This window comes from Prionailurus bengalensis, chromosome E4 (assembly GCF_016509475.1).
Source record: "Prionailurus bengalensis isolate Pbe53 chromosome E4, Fcat_Pben_1.1_paternal_pri, whole genome shotgun sequence".
Lineage (NCBI taxonomy): Eukaryota > Metazoa > Chordata > Mammalia > Carnivora > Felidae > Prionailurus > Prionailurus bengalensis.
The window spans coordinates 63926040-63945874 of NC_057360.1; the positions used below are offsets into that span (position 1 = coordinate 63926040).

Consider the following 19835-nt stretch of genomic DNA (forward strand, 5'->3'; position numbering starts at 1 on the left):
ATACAGGGGAAATACCCAGGATACTGACTAAATCTCCCCCAAATGGCCCAAGCCACCATCTTAAATATCATCTTCAACTAAAGGCAAAAGAAAGATGTTTTGAGGGAGAAGCCCTTTATGGGAAATTAGCAGGAAAAGTATAATAAAGGGTATGGTTGTCCTGTCGATTTAAGTTGGTGCCTCCTCTGTTGATAAGATTCTTTTGTAATTCAGAGCCATCCTTCTCTTTCTGATACAGGAGGGAGACACCTGTACATATGGAGCTTTCTTTTTTAGATGTAATTGTCCCTTACAAGAAGGACAAAAGATCGTCTCTGTCTGCGGTTTCTTAAAAATAACCAGCTCAAAATAATCCTTATGCTCAAGAAGCATACTTTGAGGTGGCACATTCAACGACCCTTCAAAGTCGAAGTCATAACATTTTCTAGTTTTATGGCCCATAATTCCTAATGTCCCTGTTCGCTTCACCTTTCCTTGTGGGTAGACTCTTCGGTGGTTTCCAGAATTTCACTATAATAAATGGGAAAATAATGCATAATCTTTGTATGTAAATCTCACAGTGTCTTTTTGAGACAAGATGATTCTCAATCCCATTCTTTGCCAGGAAGTTTTTTTTTTTTTTTTTTAAGTTTATTTGGAGGGAGGGAGGGAGGGAGAGAGTGTGTGTGCATGCTTGAGTAGGGGAGAGGCAGATAGAGAGGGGAGAGAGAATCCCAAGCAGGCTCTGTACTGTCAGCATGGAGCCCGCCATGGGTACATGAATTCATGAATCGTGAGATCATGACCTGGGCCAAAACGAAGAGTCCAGCGCCTAACCAACTGAGCCACACAGGTGCCCCGGGAAGCATTGTTTCCAAGTTCTTTCAACACTTGGGTGAAAATAAATGTCCATTTCCCCCATCTCTTCCTGCCCCCTTTGCTGTAAACCAGTGTTGAAATACACTTCTAGGTTCAAGATGGGCCACTTCTGTTCAAGGTACCACGGAAGCAAATCAAAACTTGAATACCTTTTGTGTCCCTGCAAATGTTCCACTTGATCAGAAACTCAGTGGCATTTCCAGTCAACCAACCTCCAAATACCAAGCCAGCTTGGGACCTTCTCACTCCAAACAAGGCTGGCTATGGGGCTCTAGTCAATCAGATGTTTTCTATTTTTCTCTTCCTTGTTCTTTATTCTTTATCCTATAAAGGCTTCCTGCCTTCTACTCCATTGTGCAGTTCCCTGATTGGAGACTGCCCACTTCATGAAGTGTTTAATAAAGTTTGTTTGTATTACCTACTTTTTGTTAATTATTTTTTAACTCCAGTGCGGGGAAGCAGAATATACCACCTCAAAATGTGCCACTTTGGCATGTGGATTATTTGGAACTGTCATCAATCAAGACCCAGCAGGCTCAGGAAAAGCTTTTTGCCTCTCCAAATTCGAATTCTAACAGAATTTAGAAAGGGGGTCTGTACCAGAGAGAGAGCCACTACCAGAGGTAATGTTTTCATCCAAGAGACTTATCTACACGGCAGGGCAAACATTGTGTACAAAACATTTGCTCTTCTCATCCTCCTGTGAATCACCTTTCTCCCCTTTGAAATCCTAGACCCCTACCCCTTTCCTTAGCTCAGGATAGTATCAAAGCCTCAATTACCTGACTGGCTGGGTCTCATATTTTTATGTGGCCCCCGAACATATGAAACCAATTTTTTTCACCTGTTAATCTGTCTTGTCAATCTAATTGTTATACCAGCCAAAGAACCTAGAAAGGAAGAAGTGAAAGTTTCTCCTCCCCTGCACCAGACACCTCCCTTTTAAGGGCTGATATTTTAATGCTTCTGTATCTTATCCAAGTTGACTTGTAGGAAGTTAACCATTTTTCCCCCTGTATTATTCCCTTCCCAAGCATCATGAGCCATATATGAATCTTGTACTCCATACCATGCTCTTAATACTGGTTTCATATAATCCCACACCGCAAGCCCTATAATGGCTTTAGAAATAAGAAAATAGAAACAAGAAATGAGAAAATAGTCTTTGGCAAAGGTCATTCTGCTAGTAAGGGCTTTTGACTCCAGACTGCTTGTCTCCAAAGCTATGGCGTTTCCCTCATGCTACACTTGGGAAGAGGGGGAGCCACTCTTCTCTAGCCTTTTTTTAAAAATATCTATTTCTTGGGGCGCCTGGGTGGCGCAGTCGGTTGGGCGTCCAACTTCAGCCAGGTCACGATCTCGCGGTCCGTGGGTTCGAGCCCCGCGTCGGGCTCTGGGCTGATGGCTCAGAGCCTGGAGCCTGTTTCCGATTCTGTGTCTCCCTCTCTCTCTGCCCCTCCCCCGTTCATGCTCTGTCTCTGTCCCCAAAATAAATAAAAACGTTGAAAAAAAAATTAAAAAAAAATGTCTATTTCTTGTGAGATACACACACATACACACACACACACACACACACACACACACACACACAGAGTGCGAGCAAGGGAGGGACAGAGAGAGAGGGAGATACAGAGTCTGAAGCAGGGTCCAGGCTCTGAGTCGTCAACACAGAGTCTGACTCAGGGTTTCAACCTATGAACCATGAGATCACGACCTAAGCCGAAGTCGTATGCTTAACTAACTGAGCCACCCAGGTGCCCCCACCCCTCTCTAGCTTTGAGTCCCCATCTTCCTCATCCTCTGGTGGATGATGGGTGGTGGAGTGGGCACTGCTTTTTTTCTAGCTTTGGTTGTATACGGCAGTTTCTCTTTGCCTCAATTTCAACATTTGAAGAGTGGACACGAGTACCTAGGCCAGCTTGTCCTGTAGGAGTCATGTGAGGACCCATAGGATAAAACTTTACTTCACATGAAAGCAACTGGCTCCTTGCAAGAGATTGTGGGATGTGGATGGGGGTGGGAGAGGGGTGTCATAGAAAACTCACCTGTTGTTGGGATGTTCACCTTACTCAGGAAGTCCCTACCCTCCTAGCCAATTATGCCCTGTTTCCATGTTGCCTCTTCAAATGCTTTATAAAATTTGCTCTTTTCCCAAGTCCCTTGAGAAGAGTTTCCACTGCTTGGGAGTCACTGTGCTCCCCCAATCCGTGCGTTGCTTTCTTTTGAATAAAAGACATTAAACAAAACTGTTTTCGTTTTGGGATTTGGCAGTTCAGGCCCCCTCAGACCTGGAGCATCAGATCCCTTCCCACCATTTTCCTTCAAGATGCGTCCATAAATATACCAAAAGTAACTATCCTCCTCCCCACGTTTTTCATTTCATTAAAAAGGGAAACTCTATGAGGGGCGGGGATTACATACATTTTATTTGCCAGACTGACCTGGCGGGGATTCTCAATAAATATTGGTTGAATGAATTACACAACTTTAAATATTTATACATGATCACCTCTAGTTCTGCGTCTTTTATAATAGATTCGAAATGTGTCTTCAGGTTCAGTGTCTCCATTGAGATGGGCTTTTGTACAGCCCTAAGGCACGACCTTCTCACCTACAGCACGGAGTGTAAATAGAGCTGAGGCAGCAGTCCTTGTCTTCAGTCCAGACACACTTTAGAATTTCCATCCAGCCAAACATAGTCTTCTGCCTGGCTTCTCTGTCCTTGTGTTCTTTGACCTCCAGGTCCTGTGGATCCACACTTGGCTCTCCGGTTATTGGGGATTTGTGGTGAGACCTGCTCCTAATGCCCACAGAAGTCATTCATGAGGAACCAGTTTCATAAGGGCAGAGATCACACCTGACCAAAATCAGTGTAGGCTCAGCACAGTGCCAGGAACACGGTTAATGAGGTGGCTAGTGAATCCCTTTCTGGCTACTACGTCTGCTTCTTCTGGAAATGTCTGCCATTCCTATATTCTTGCCCTTTTGGCTGCCAGACTCTAGGTCTACTCCTGACCTCCAAGCCCTAGAATGGGAGCTGTCATTCTTACGACGGACGCTGCATTTACATTTTGTGGAGACACTGCTAAGCCCCTTGCTTGGGGTTGGCTGATAAACTCACCATCACATTTCCAGGAAGAGATGGTTACCCATTCATGGTTTGAGGACATTTCTCAGGAGTGGATGGAATTAGGAACTCATCTGAAGGACCTCAAATCTGAAGATAGTCGCTCTGGAAGGAAGTCAGTAATTCATTCTTCCTTGATATTTCTGGTCAATTCAGTGATTTTTTTTTTTTTTTACTATTTTCTTTTTTTTTTTTTTTTATGGTGAAAAATTTTATATTTAGATTTAGCCAGCTGGACTCAGTTTAGATGATCCCAATTTTGTTGGCAACATCCAAAACATCATAGTCGGGAGCCAGTCGAACATATGTTTCCTTTTCTCCATCAGGTCTGATCAGAGTGTTGACCTTGGCCACGCCAATATTGTAGAGCTTCTTCACGGCCTGTCTGATCTGGTGCTTGTTGGCCTTGACACCCACGATGAAACAAGTGTGTTGTGTCTTCCATTTTCTTCTTCACGGCTGACTCGGTAGTCAGGGGGAGCTTGATGATGGCATCGTGGTCAAGCTTGTTTCTCCTGAGGCTGTTCTTCCCAGGATATTTGGGCTGCCTTTGGAGACGCAGTGTTTTGGGCCGCCGGAATGTAGGTGACGTGCAGATCTTCTTCTTTTTTTATGACTGTGGACACCTTTCAGCACTGCTTTCTTGGCCTTCAAAGCCTTTGCTTTGGCTTTGGCTTTGGGAGGGGCAGGGGCTTCCTTCTTCGCCATCTTCATGAGGCAGAAGCAATGCACTGCTGTTTAGTTGATGATCTCATAGGTAAATAACGTTGGTGTGTCTGGGGATATGGGTGTAGAGTGGGGCTCCTCCATCTGTTAGGCAGATATAAAGATCAGAGGTAGAGGTGGGAGGGCTCTGGATCCCACCAGAAGACCCCACCATCCCAGACACTCTTCCTAGCCAGGGTCACCCAATTATTACTTAAGTTCCAACCACATTTATCTTGTTGAATGCTTAATGAACTGCACTTTACTTCCAATAATCCTATTGCTTTCCTAAGTAAAGTGCTAACTAAGCAAAGTGCTTTGCCCATCCTCATCTTTTCTGATCTGGTTGGGAGGAGAGACAGGACAGTATCACTACTTCTGCGAAGCATGATCTGTGAAGGATTAAGCTTTAAAGCTTAGCACATTAGTAGTTTGACTAGGGAGAGGGTGCGAACACGATGCAACATAGCTAGACCAAAGAAAAGCAGCAGAAATTTCTCCCACCTCCGGCTTACTGGTGGCTCAGCAGCAAGCTGGCATTGCCTCCCCAGCCCTCTGAGGCATGACCCAAGCCTTGGACTTTTCTCAACCCAAATCTTCGGGATCCTGCTGATTTTCCCTAGAACTTCTTCTCTCCCTTTCTATTTGTTCCATATTACCCCATTCAACTCCTAAAACAGAATTCTCATTTATTCTGTTTATTCTTGGGTAACCCTCAGCAAAGAGAATGGGAACATACCGGGGAAACGTTTAATACCAGAGAATACAAGATCTTTGGGGCCCAAGACATTTTTCGCTAAGCTTGAACCAGGAAAAAGGATGAGACAAGTAAGGTGAATCTCAGCTCTAAAGCTTCTTACCTTTTGAGGTATTTGCACTGAGAAATAAAGTGTTTTTTCTGGATTTTCCTCTGGAATAGTTTTCTATTAAAAAAAAAAAAGAAGAAATCATAGGGTCAGCTCGACAAGGCCAAAGAGACACCCAGAGTCTAGAGAAGGGAAAGCAGAGATGGGAGAAGGGGCAAGACGGAAGAGAGGTTCTGGACCAGGAATGGGGAAAGGAGAAGCTCTTGCTGGTGAGTGTTATTATAATTATTAATAACTTCTTTTCAAGAAGACATTGCCTGATTTTTAAACTGTGCTGTATTTAAATAAGTTTAAAAATATGTAAGATATAGAAGTCCTGTGAGCTATGAGCAGCCTAAGGTGATGGAAGTATAATGGGAAGTAATATTGTTAAAGTTGCAAGTAAATTTTTCCATTAGCCTGAAGGGTCCTTGGAGCAAATATGTGAGGATCACTGATGGGTCAAAACGACAGAACTACATTATAACTTAAACATCAGGCCAGAGTCACGCTTTGCTACCTGCCGTCCTTTGAAAAAGAAATTGGGCCTGTTGAGTGGCCCTTGTGAACTGTGGAGGGAAGGGAAGATTCCATGGATCACATGGTGAGCATTACTGGCTGGGTCAGAAACAGAGGCCACCAAATCCTGCACAAGACAGAATTCATAAGGACTTGGGGAGACACATGGGGTTTCAAGGACTATACATCCTCATAGCCATGTTACCCAAGTCCATGCAGAAATTTCAACTAAAGCAAGAAGGGCCTTAGAGAATAAGATCAGGCTCCAGGAAAGATAGAAAAAGGACTCACATCAACGCAAGTGATTGTGTCGTAAACTGGGGTCTCTCCAGACGGGGGGTAGTGGTTAGGAATTTCCTGATGAGTGTCCATTCCCTTCCTCTCTTCAATGGACTCTGAAAGTGAGGCGGGAAAGAATCAGGGCCAAACCTCCTTCCACTCACCACCCCCACCAGCTCACCCCCTGGAAGACCCACTTAAGGTTACTGCCATGCTGAGTCCCTACAACTGAAGGGTGTTTCAGGACATGGGACTCTCAGTGCTACACTCAGGGAGATCCCACGATGAGCTGGTTACTCTCAGCACTTCCCTTCCCAATTTTTGGACCAAGTCAGCCAAAAAGGGAAGCAGAGCAAGTCAGAAATGCCTTCAGAGCTCTTTCAAGAAGGAAGAAAGATTTTAACACTTGCAATTTATACACAACTGATGCTTAAGTCCCTCCCCAACACCCCACACAAACAGTATCAGTGGGAACCTGAGAAAACAAATCAGCAGGGTTTAGGGATGCAGAGCCTGGGATATGGCATGGAAAGAGGCAGAGACAGACTTCTCCAGGAGGAATGCATCTAGACTGAGGTACAGAGTAAAGAGAGGTCTCTGGAGTTGGTCCGGTGACGAGGGCCAGAACTGTTTTGGGGCCTCTGACAAGGATGGGGATTGGAAGGGCTGATTAGGGTGTGCCGCTCTATGGGACCTCAGAGTTGGAGGCTGTCACCTCCCGGGTCGGGGGAGCAGAGTCAGCAGTGTGGGGTTTGTGTCATCAGGAGAGTCACGCCAGTAAGTCCCTTTGGGGGAAGGGTAGGGGTGGCACTGGGGAGGGAACTGGGAGGAGTTTGGTCTTGGGGGAGGAGTTAAGGACTCCAGCACTCTCTTACTCCAGAACTAAGGAGTGAAGGTTGGTTGTGTTCTCCTTGAGGACACAGAGTATGGCTTCTTCATTTCTGTATCCTTAGTGCCTAGTATTGAGCCTGGCACACAGCTCAACGTATGTTCGTTGAATAAACGAGGGGGCACATGCACGGATGAGGCTGAAGGCAAAAATAGTGTATGCTCTACCTTTTCTTTTTTCTCTCTGCATAATCAGAAGAACTGGCATGAGTGCAAAGGCAATGATCAGCAACAGCACCCCCAGGGAAGCCAGGATCATGGAGGATTCTGAGTCAGCAGCCGCACCTTTAAAGATAGAGTAGGTGGGGGCACAGGGAAGGGAGAAGAGTCAGATAGGGAAAATGACCCAACTTTTGAGGCAAGCGCCACCTCCCTCCCAGTCTGGTAAGTTCCCGGGGGTCTCCAGTTTTCATGGGCTGTTCCCAAGGGGACCAGGGGCTGAAGAAGGTATAGGTCCTGAGACCAGAGGCCCCTGGAGAGAGAGAGAGGGGAGAGAGAGTCACCTTCACAGAGCTTCCAGGCAAAGATGGGGTTTGAAGAGTTGCTGCTGATGGGGTTCCTGACCACACAGATGAAGATCGTGTCCCTTTCTCCCAGCCTCCAGGATATGGGGAGGATGGAGCCATTATGGGACTCATTGGCTGCCTGCCCCAGGGACTCCCAGCTGTAGGTCACATCCTCTCCTCCCTGGTCCATGAAGCATGTCAGGTTGGTGAGACAGGTGCCATTCTTATTGTTCCGCAGACCCATGGTAACTTTGGGCTTTGATAGGTGTTCTGCAAAAGAGAAACAGACCACCAAGGGTGGAAACTATGCCTTTTCTGAATTATTCTTGTAGATCTCGGACTGAATCTCTGTGGTGCTACAGAGCAGAGAGGGAGCAGCAGTTCAGGGAAGAATTCTTATTCTTATCTGGGAAAGAGCTACCTAGGTCTGCTCTCCCACAGCTACCTAAAAGCACCAATAGCAGTAGAAATAATAATAATAATAATACAACAAGAAAGCAGCTGCCATTTTCAACGCACAGCTATACGGCCAGCCTTGTGCTAGATGCATCGTAGATGTGAGCTAATTTTATCTTTTCCAGAGGCTCCCCATTCTTCTGTCCTCAGGCTTCCTTGAAGCGACTTTCGCTTTACTCTCCAGGAGAGAATAGTGTGGGAATAATACCTCTGGTGCCCCCCTCTCTCTCTTCTGCTCACTGTTCTCCCCTAGAGAATGACCAATTTGCTCATTGATGAGATGGTGAGAGCCTGACATCCACCCTCTACATTTCTCTACTACATCTGTCTACTTTGCGCTATTAGGATTTCTGTTTAGATGTGGTTTGACCTTTTCCCCCTCCCCCAGCTAGTCTGGCCACATAACGCGTGTCCCCCTGATCCCCTCAATTATGTCTATATGGAGGGCCACCTGGCTCAAGGTCCATAGCCTACATCTTAAGGGCAAACCTGGAGGCCCATCTCCTGGCATCCCTTGTACTGTAGCTCAGTGAGTGAGACAACTATTCTTACAGCTGGTTGAGTCATTGTTTTGTAAGTTCATCTTCCCTGAGTGATCTAGAGTTGGGGGAAAATATTTCTCCTATCTAGCTTCGTCAGAAAAAATAACTGGTATTTTTATCTTCCTCCTGATTCTTGTGTCCATTTCTCAATTGGTTGGCGTTGATAGGGGAGAAGGTGTAATTGATGTTTATACACAAAAGTCTTTCTAAGATAGGGATCACTTTCTTCCTCATTACAGATACGGAAACGAAGTTTCATAGAGCTTAAGTAACCTGGCGAAGGCTATGCAGTTAGTAGGTAGAGCAGCCAGCATTTGGCTTGTGTGGTCGCTGTGTCCCACATCATCCATTGTCTATACTGCATTGCCTCTCACAGTCTCTGAACAGGAAGGGAACTTAGGGGTCAACTACATTCACTTCATCCATACAAGAGTTCCCTCTTCCACATTCTTGCTAAGAGTTCATCCAACCTTTGCTTGAACAGCTCCAATATCAGAGTTTACCACTTTATGAAAACAGTTACCCACTTTGGGAACCGATTCTGCTCACCATAGACACGCAGCCTATACTCCTGGCTGAAGGAGTCTTTGAGGGAAGAGCTGTATATCACCATGCGGTAGTCACCAGAGTCATTCTTACTCAGTTTGCTGAGCTTCAGGGAGTAGTTTCCTTGTAAAAACTTCACCCTTTCCTTGTTATGACTGTGGGTCACTATGACGTTGGCTTGTCTGTCTGGCATTTTTGGCTCTATGGTGACGAGAGGGGTTGTGTTGAACGTCCAGACAATAGTGTCTATCTGAATTCCTGGGAGCTTCAGAGGGAAAGTCACAGACCCACCAAGGTTACCAACCAGCTCCTTCGGGGCTCCAGAGGTTGCTGGCCCTGCAGAGAAAGAGAACCGTAAAATAAACCCATGTCCCTGCCCTTGTCACCAATTATTCACCTGCTTTGGGTCCTGGGAAGGTCCTGAGAAACCCTGTGGAGCCAACCCAACCCACCTCTGGGAAACCCTTTGAAACCTCACTCACACGAAGGCACTGAGGTCAGAGCGCCTTGCCTGAAAGCAGTGACTGCAGGCGAACCCATCCCTTCCCAGAGACCTCAGTCTGGAAAGACCACACTCTGAGGTAGGTCATAAGGCCTGGCTCCACCCTTGACAAGTTCCCGTTAGGGGACAAGTGGGGAGCTTACTGTCCCCTTCCCCCAGACTCCCTTGGGAGAACTGATCTGGATGTAGAAGCACAGACCAGACACTGGGGAGGGAGCTCTAAGTTCCTAATGATAACAATATCTGGGAAACTTGGTCTTCTGTTTTAGGGTAGATTAAGGTGCCTTCAAGATCATCTCTGAGTGAGGTTCTCATTGACCTGAATTTCAGTGTCCTTCGTTGAGTGGAAAGGCAAGGGGTGAGTTATTGGATGCCCTGCAGTATGTCCAGGGGCACCCGTGATCCTTACGCCCAACGATTAGGACTTGTAGTGAGCCTTATTTGACTCTTAAAACAATGCTTAGAGGAAGGATTCATATATATATATATATATGTATATATATATATATATACATATATATATATATGGAACTTGAGCCACAATGAGGTTAAATGACTTGTTGAAATTACAGTCTGTAAGAGAGGGAAAGCCCACATCAGTACCCACAGGGTCGAGGTCTTATAGGTCACTGTTTACAGATAGATGAGATAACTAAATGCCAGAGGCTGAGAGAACTTACTCAAGGATCACGAATAGTGGTGAACCAAAACCAGAACCCAAAGCTTCTTAAAGGTGTTCTCCGTAAGAGCACAAAACCCAGTTTTCTCCCCTTCTGCCTCTTACCGTAATGCGTCACGCTGAAATTTCTAAGAGAATTGTTATTAGTTCCATCACGGAAAGCACAAAAAGGAAAAAAAAAAAAAACCGAAAAACGAAGAAAACCTCTTTTTTTTTTTTAACGTTTATTTATTTTTGAGACAGAGAGAGACAGAGCATGAACAGGGGAGGGGCAGAGAGAGAGAGGGAGACACAGAATCGGAAACAGCCTCCAGGCTCTGAGCCATCAGCACGGAGCCCAACGCGGGGCTCGAACTCACGGACTGTGAGATCATGACCTGAGCTGAAGTCGGACGCTTAACCAACCAAGCCACCCAGGTGCCCCGAGGAAAACCTTTTTAAGTCATCTCTCTGCCCAGCGTGGGGCTGGAACTCATAACCCCGAGATCAAGGGTTGCATGCTCTGCCTACTGAGCCAGCCAGATGCCCCAAGAAAATCTTTTCCAAATCCAACAGAGCATCCTAACTATAGGTTCCTGACCATTGTAGTATAACGAGGTAACTGCTGGTCCCCATTATGACTTTTGTAGGCTGCTTGCACTTTTGCCGTAGTTGGTCCTTCGACCATAAAAATATTAAAAATTATATTTTATGACTGCATTGGCATAACGATGAATTGTAATGCCAGCTGGATTCATTATTATATATTAATTGTTATCATTATACTTACTTTTCTTCTGATTCTGAAATTAAAACTATCGTAGGTCCCGGGCCCTGTGCTTCGGTGGCTCTGTATGATTGACCAAGCATCCAGGTTCTATTTCTATATGTTGCCATACTTTTTAAATCGAAGTAGAGTTTCATGTTAGTTTTAGGTGTGCAACACAGTAAGCCAACAATTCTATACGTGACGCAGTGTTCCCTATGATAAGCATAGTCACCACCTGTCACCAGACTAAGTTATTACAATATTATTGACTCTAATCCCTGTCCTGTACTTCCCCCGCCGTGACTTATTTATCTTATAGTTCAAAGTTTGTACCTCTTAATCTTCTTCACCTATTTCACTCAACCCCTCAACCTCTCTGGCAACCACCAATTTGTTTTCTGTATTTATGAGTCTGTTTCAATTGTTTTTGTTTTTGGTTCCACATATCAGTGAAATCATATGACGTTTGTCTGTCTCTGTCTGACCTCTATCACTTAGCGTAACCCCCCCCGGGTCCATCCACGTGATTGCAAATGGCAAGATCTCATTCCTTTTCATGGCTTAGTAATATTCCATCATGTATATACATCACATCCTCTTTATCCATTCATCTATTCATAGACACTTGGGTTTGCTGTCACATCTTGGCTATTATAAATAATGCTGCAATAAACAAACGGGGGGTGTATATATCTTTTCGAATTCGTGTCTTCATTTTCTTTGGGTAAATACCCAGTGGTGGAATTACTGGGTCATATGATATTTCTGTTTTTAATTTTTTGAGAAAACGCCATACTGTTTTCCACAGTGGGTGCACCATCTACATTCCCACCAACAATGTGCTAGGATTGCCTTTTCTCCACATCCTCACCAACACTTGTTATTTCTTGTCTTTTGGATCCTAGCCATTCTGATAGGTGGGAGGTGATATCTCATGGCGGTTGATTTGCATTTCCCTGATAATTAGTGATGCTGAGCATCTTTTCATGTGTTGGTTGGTCATCCCTACGTCTTCTTTGGAAAAATGCCTCTTCAGGTTCTCTGCTCATTTTTCATTGGATTATTATTATTATTATTTTAGCATTGAGTGTTACCATAATATTTTCTCCCCCTGTGGCACCGCTGTAACTTATCCCTCTTCTAGTAAAATACAAATTCCTGTACTGGCCTATCCAGATATCGAAAATGGCTGCACTATTTTTTCCATAGTCTCTGTTACAACCCAACTACTCTGACAGAGTTCCCAATATAGTTGCTATGTATTAAGGTTGAATCCGTGCCCATCCCTTGTTGTAAAGATTATGCCTAATACGTAAAACGATCCTGAAAACTTGGAATTTTGATCCCTTTGCACAGGGATCAGCAACCTATAATCCATGGGCCAAATGTGGCCCGCTGCCTGTTTTGGTAAAGAAAGTTCAAACTGAACACAGCCATGTTCTTTTGCTTACATAGTGTCTCTTGCTGCTTTTCCATTACCAAGGCTGACTTGAGAAGTTACAATAGAGATTATATCCTCTGCAAAGGCTAAAATATTGACTATCTGACCCTTTACAGCAAAAGTTTGTCAGCTCATGATTGGATGAGAAAACCGAGATTCAAAAAAAAAAACCCAAGTAACTTGTCCAAAGGCACAAAGCTAGTAGGTGATGATTTGTTGAGGATTTAACCCAATGTCCCCCCATTGGTTTAGTCTGAAGGCCCTGGGGCATTTGTGCCAGCTCTAGCCCTCTCCCCTTCGTCAGCTCCCAGGAGGGCTCACATGTCAACCCTGAAGACGTTGGGCCTCACAGATCCTGGTTTCCCCTTCATGTCCTTCGGTGAACTTCCCTCAAGCCTGAGCTGAGCTGTCGGCGCCCCAGAGTAAGGGAATCTGATGCCACTAAATGTTCACCTAGTCCCCCTAGTCCCTCGATCACAGTTTTGGGATCTTGACCAACCTTTTTTTTTGGGGGGGGGGCGTAAATTTGTGTCCAAAAGTACTGGCTTCTTCCCAACCTTTTTCTTTGCAGGGGAGGGGGGTAAATTTATGGCTTCTTCCCCTGGGTAAATGCCTTTTGAGGGGCTGATTCCTGTTCGAAACATTTCTGGCCCCTTGTCCCCGTAATTTATCAGTCAGTGCCTATATATTTTAGATCCATCAAGCCTTTATTAAATCATTATGTCAAATAATCTGATTTTTCAAAAAGCTTCTCCCCTGCATCTCTAATACTGAAGTAGGATGGTCTCCAGTGGTTTAACCATCTCAACGGGTGTCTAAACAGTCCCAGTACATGCAACAGACAAAGTCCATTTTGTTTTCAATTTTTGACTGATCAACTAACGTTTGTGTCCTTTTCCTTCAACAATAAGGTGAATATTCTGCAGTCAAATGAAGGTTGGGTATCCCCTGGCCCTAAATAGGTGCAATCCTGGACTTAGGGCACCTTTGAATAATATCATTTTCGCATGAGGTTTGGGGGGGAGATGTGTAAGCTGGGGAGGTGGCAAAATGCAAGGATGTGGCTTTAGTGGCTGTGTGCACCCATTTAGGCCATGCACGATTATTCTTCTCACTTGTTCACACATGTGGTTCTATTTTTGCAGGCTGAATGCCAAGAGCTGCAAATTTCGTGTGGCGATATATATATATATATATATATATATATATATATATAAAACATGCCTCCAAATTCATTGCTCCTTGTCAGTATGAAATTGGAAGACCTCACGGTGCAAATTGCCCACAGGAGCCTAGAGGGAGTCTATCGTTCTGCCTTAATTGTATCTTCAGGATGAAAAGGCGGGTCATGAAAGAAGAAAGTGGTTCCATGCCATTCCCCAAGTGTGGGTTCAGAGGATAGGGGGCCGGGTGGGTGAGTCCTAACCAGTTTTATTTCCTCCTCTCTGGAAAGACCTTCCCAGAGTTTCACAACTCAGTTTTGCAGAGTTGGTGGGGGGAAATGGGATGCAGAAACAAGAGACTTCTCTTCTCAGTATTTCAAGACTGAACCGAAGCTTCGCGTTCTGATTGGCTTTTCCACCTGCCCTGATCCTATCGAATTTTACCATGCCTAGGTAGGTCATGGTTTCCTCTTTCAGTCACTCCTTCCTCTAGCAAGGATTCATTTTGCTCCACATTTGTGCCAGGAGTTCCATATTTGTGTCTAGGAGCTGAGGCTATAACTAGGGAGCAACTCCTACTCATGGGGTCAGGAGATAGTCATTAATTAACTACCTGTATGGGTTATAAGACGGGATGTAGCAGGCGTTTGGGGAACTTACAGTAGGGAAAGTGAACGTGATCTGTAAGATTGGGACACTCTAGAGATTGAGTGGATACTAACACCTACCAAAAAGGCCCGGGAGGATTGGGCCTCGAGACTCATCTACCCTCCCACCTGGAGGACCAGTGCAGTGACTGTCCTAACTCGCCTCTTCCGCATCCACCTTACCCTTTCCTCATTTTGTAGCAGCTCCATGGGTTGGGTAAGACTGACGGGCGCCTAGCTCAAGGGGTAGCCTTCCTCTGGCATGGTAATTAGCTCAACAGTATCACATGACCTGGGCTGACTCATCAAAAAAGGCCAGGGCTTTTGCTCAAGGGCAGGATGACCCTATGATGCCGTGAGAAGACATGACGTCACTTACTACCACCGGACAAGCAGCCAGCCTCCCTCACCTGACTCCCGGTTTCCTTTGTACCCCACATTTTTTTTGTGCTTTATCCGTCTCTCTGCCCGTCCAAGTATTATTCAAGACCCATAAAGCCCTTCCCTGAGCAAGCCTCCACTTGTTTCTCACGTCCACCCCCTGAAATTTGCCACACTTGATTTTCTACTTGAAAGTCCCCAGAAGGAGTTATTCCGCTGGGCGGTGGGTGAACGTACCATTTGTTGACCAATAACTGGTCACCTGGTGGTGAGGTCTGGGGTCACACCCAGGGAGGGATGGGGATGGCCAGGCCGTATGGAACAGTATGAAAGGGGTAGTGCTCTGGCCTAACGGGGAGCCAGGAGACCCGGGTTCATTCTGGTTCCTCTGTGATAAGCAACAAACACTCGGTATCACTCCTTAGCTCCTAAACTGGTTTAATGGGCGTTAGGCTTTTTTATTTCTGAAAGTAACTCCACGAGATAGAGGTTACTAAAACTTCACCTTATTGATGAGGACACTGGGGCTCCAAGATGCTGAGTGATTTCCCCACGGCCCCGATCCGAGAAGTGGTGGATGTGGGACGAGAAGCTAGCGGGTCCTTCTGTCTCAGAGGCCTAAGCTCTTCACACGGCTGCCTTGCCACTGAGCACTTGGAGTTTCAGTGTTTTCAGCTCTCATAGAGAAAAATAACCTTTATCTGCCAGAATTTGGGGTGGATGAAGGGGCGACATGCATTTGAAAGCATTTTGAGAAGTTCAGAGCCGTCTGCCACCGGGGGGTGGGGAGGGGAGCCTTATCTAGGAGACAGGCCTTGAGAACGCTTCTCATTTTTACTTCTCATTTCCCTAAGGATGGCTAGAAGTGAGAAACAGATTTCCCTAAACTTCTTTGGTTGGCTTCTCAGCAGGATGAACTTCTCAGAAGATGGTCTGGAGCCTAATGCTTTTGACCATTCACTGGCTAATTCACGGCAGAATGGTTACGCCCAATCACCCCGCATGGTAAGAACTCCCGCAGCAAACGTCCCCTGCCAACCTGCCTTTGGAGGTGGCGGTGGGGGGGGTGGAGCTGGAGCAGGAGGCCCTCTGCCTTCTGTCCCGGCCAAGACTCTGATGTTGTGACAGCAGGAGCATCAGCCCTGAGACACTGTTCACAACAGGAAGGGACAACAGCTCCTCCCCTTTGTCACGTATCTTTCCTCTGGGTTATCACTTCCTCCACCGTAACCTGTTTCCCCCCACAAGACTTAAGAGATGAGTGGAGAAGGGGGGAGCTGGGTGGCTCAGTTGGTTAACGGTCCATTAGCGGTCCATTAGAATGTACCAGCGTCTCATGGCATCCTCTTCATGGAAGCCAGAGCATCTCAGAGCCGGGAGAGAACTTAGGGACTACGAAGTCCTATCCCGCCTCACAGATGAGGAGACTGATGCTCCCTCCAAGGGTCACGGTGACGTGTTCTCAGTCAGTGGAGCCAGGACTCCTCAGGCGGGGCTTCCCAAGCTATGCCCCCGCCACCCCTGAGGCCGGTGGCAGCGCCTCAGGGTGTCTCTGGAGAGCTGAGAGAAGGCCCAGGGGGTGAGAGATGGGGAGGGGTGATGGGAAGGAGGCTGGGGAACTCTTCTTGCGACAGGGAGGCTTCCACGCCGTGCAGTAATTTACATGTTTGATTCTGCATAAGGTTGTGTTTCATAAAAGCCAACTGTTGCTTAAGAAAGAAAAACACCAATTTTGGAAACTACTGTTCCTTACCCAACTTCCCCTTACCTCACGTACCACAGAAAGAGGATTTTAAATCAGTCTTAGGTACGTGAGACAGAGGTTGCCCCCTCGGTCATCTACACCCCCACTCCCTCTTGGCTCTTCTGGTCTTTTTCAACATCTCCTCAATACCTGCTCACCCACGTTTTCTGTTTTTCTTTCTTTTTTTTTTTTTGGAGAGGGGTGGGGTGGAGGGGCAGAGCGAGAGAGAGAGAGAATCTTAAGCGGGCTCCACGCCCAGCGCCGAGCCTGACGTGGGACTTGATCTCACGACGGTGAGACCATGACCTGAGCTGAAATCAAGAGTCGGATGCTTACCTGACCGAACCACCGAGGGTTGTTTTCCTTCTTTAAATTGTCTCCTCGGGGCGCCTGGGCGGCTCAGTCGGTTAAGCGTCCGACTTCGGCTCAGGTCACGATCTCACTGGAGGTTTGCGGGTTCGAGCCCCGCGACGGGCTCTGTGCCGACAGCTCGGAGCCCGGAGCCCGCTTCGGATTCTGGGTCTCCCTCGCTCTCTGCCCCTCCCCTGCTCACGCCCTGTCTCTCTCTCTCTCTCTCTCTCTCTCGCTCTCTCTCACTCTCTTTCTCAAAAATAGAGAAACATCGAAAAATTTTCGAAAACATTGTCTCCTCCGCCCCGCTGCATCACTTAGTCCTCCCAAAACCTGTGAGGGAGAAGCAGACTATTGAGCCCATTTTCCAGATGAGAATCCTGAGTCCACAAGCGCGGTTTCTTGGCCCCTCTGAACGTGGCCAGGGTGGTTCCTGTTGGTACATCCACATCCTGAGCCTGGAGTGGCCTGCTCTCTTCCTGGGCATCTTCAGTCCCCACCTTGGCCTCGGGTAGCTGGAGAGGTGAGGAATCTCAACAGCTCTCCTGGGGAAGATTCAGCTCGAACCCGCAATTACAGAGGGCTTCTCCGGGGTCCAGCGCATTGTCAGGCAACTGGGTGTGATGAAAAAGCGCTGACTAGCTTTGGAAACCCAGTCCCCGGCCTACTTGTTAACGGCTGTACCATCTCGCCCAAGATACCTGACCTCTCCAGCCCGGGTCTGCCCATCTAAGAACGGAGGGTGATGACATCTATCTCACAGGCTCACGAGGACACGGTGTGAAAAACGCCTTGGACGTGCAGCGGGAGCGTAATACACGCGATTAGTACTGTACGTGTTTGGTACCTGGTATCTCATTTAAAACATCACAATAATTCTGCAAGTTAGGCTATGTGCTCGCGTACAGAGGCCGAGGACCTTACTCACGACAACACGACGAGGTCACACCCGGGGGTCCTTGTCCAGGGCTGGCACTGCTTCCTCTGCCCTGCCCACTAGAGGCCCTAGGACAATCGTGGACTCCCTTCGACCACGGGGCAGGGGGGGGGGGGGGAAGTGTGTAGCACCCAGTGCTGCCCACAGCTCGCGTTCCAGGTAAGCACCTGGGGGTTTGAAAAGCCCCGCTGTTTCCTCCCCCACTTCACATTTTTCAAGTTCCACTTCTGACTACTGTTTCTATTCAGGGAGCCGTTTGTAAAGCGAAAGCCCACGGTAGGACCACCTGCTTCGAGCCGGGGGCTTCCTAAGAGCATGCAAAATTCTAATGAACTCAGGGAAGGCGAGGGTCTGCTGATGCTGAGCACTCAGTGAGGCCGGGAAGGATTGGGAGCAGCGACCGACTGTGTGGTCTGGGGCAGGTCGCCGCAGGAAGTCGTGGGGTGCCCACAAACGGACCACCTGTGCCAAGGCCCCAGAGGGAGACCCTGTGGGGGTGCCCTGCGAGTTGGGTGACTGGAGAGATAGTCCTAACTGATGGGGCTCCAGGTCCTTTCTGAGAGCTCTGAGGTTAGTAACATCTTCAAAGAGTAGAACCCTTGGGACCAGAGAAGCAACAACCTCAGTCCTTTGTGAGTAAGGAGTAACATAAACATAAAGTGCCTACAGTAGGAGACGCTCTTCTGAGTGGACAAGGGTTGAATTGGCCTGGTTAAGAGAGAAAATTCAAACCTTTCCTGCCATTAACCTCCCTGTTATGCACAGTCATTGAAAATATCTTTCTAAGTATATTTAAAACCTATTTTTAAATATGGACTTCTAAATATTTAAAAAAACATATACTTATAAATAAGGAAACATTCACCAGTACGCTCTCATTTTGATTTTAAAGTTGCCCTCCAAGGGAAGGAAGGCTGAGGCTCGGGGAAGATAACATCTTTTATTTAATTCATGGCAGAACACAGGTCTTTCTGATATTCAGCACCCTTCCTTCAGCCCTTCCTTCCCTGGGACAGTCAGAAGGGGCGACTGTCCCCAGAGCCATTCTTTCTCCTCTCGTTTCTTCCTGTCCTCTGATTTAGAGGTCACGAGATGCAGAAAATAATATGAGATGAGGGAGCAGAACTTCCTGAGTTGGCCAGAGTCCCAGAGGGGACCCCAAAGCCTAGAGGTGTACAGGATGGGGAAGGCAGTCAGGAGAACAGGACGGTCTGGACTCACCTGGATGTTGGCAGAGAAGGACAAGGATGAAGCATGCTAGATAAGCAAGCATGTTGTTGTCTGGATGTCAGTCACTCAAATGATTCCGCCTCCTTTGCACAGTGCACACACCTCTCCTTTAGCTGACGTTTTTATAGGAGGGACCATGAAAGTGACACGTGACCATGAGCTGTCTCTAGTTTTGTTTTTTTTTTCTCGTTCTTGTTTCACTTTAGTTGTAGGTGGTCAATGAAAGGTGTCAGGAGTGAACTGAGGCCCAAAGGTGACGCAGACCCCACTTTACAGAGAAGAAACCGGGCTCACAGAGGCTAGGAATTGATTAAGGCCACACAGCCAGTCTTTTCTGCTATATTACATCATCTCTCAGATATTCAGAACAGAGGAAATGGAAGCAAAGGGAAGGTCAGAAGAAGGAACAAAGGATGGCACAGGGAATAATAACAATATTTATTGGGCTTTGCTAAATCCCAGGAGCATGTGCATTTTTTTTGTTTTTAATTCCTGTGAGATACCACCATAATTCTTATTTCCTAGACGAGAAAGTGAAGGCTTGGACAATATTACAGCAAAATTAAAAAGTTATTTTCATTACAAGAAACCATTATGAGAGGCGAAAAGGCAAGCCATATAGTCTGAAAAGATATTTTTAATACTTTAATTCCACAGGAGTCTTATATCCATAATACATAAAGAAGTCTTACATATCAATAAGAATTAGGCAGACGACCCAATGCATTAGCGACTGAAATA

General features: G+C 46.5%; 1 protein-coding gene across 1 annotated transcript; it reads right to left on the reverse strand.

Moving 5' to 3' along the window:
* Positions 1-3258: 3258 nt before the first annotated feature.
* SLAMF7 (SLAM family member 7) lies at positions 3259-19213 on the reverse strand. The gene is made up of 7 exons (XM_043567954.1): positions 19086-19213; positions 9275-9607; positions 7725-7997; positions 7390-7506; positions 6346-6449; positions 5551-5613; positions 3259-4795 (listed from the first exon to the last, which is right to left on the reverse strand). The coding sequence occupies exons 1-7, from the start codon at positions 19135-19137 to the stop codon at positions 4724-4726; spliced, it is 1014 nt and encodes a 337-aa protein (XP_043423889.1). The 5' UTR covers positions 19138-19213; the 3' UTR covers positions 3259-4723.
* Positions 19214-19835: the final 622 nt, after the last annotated feature.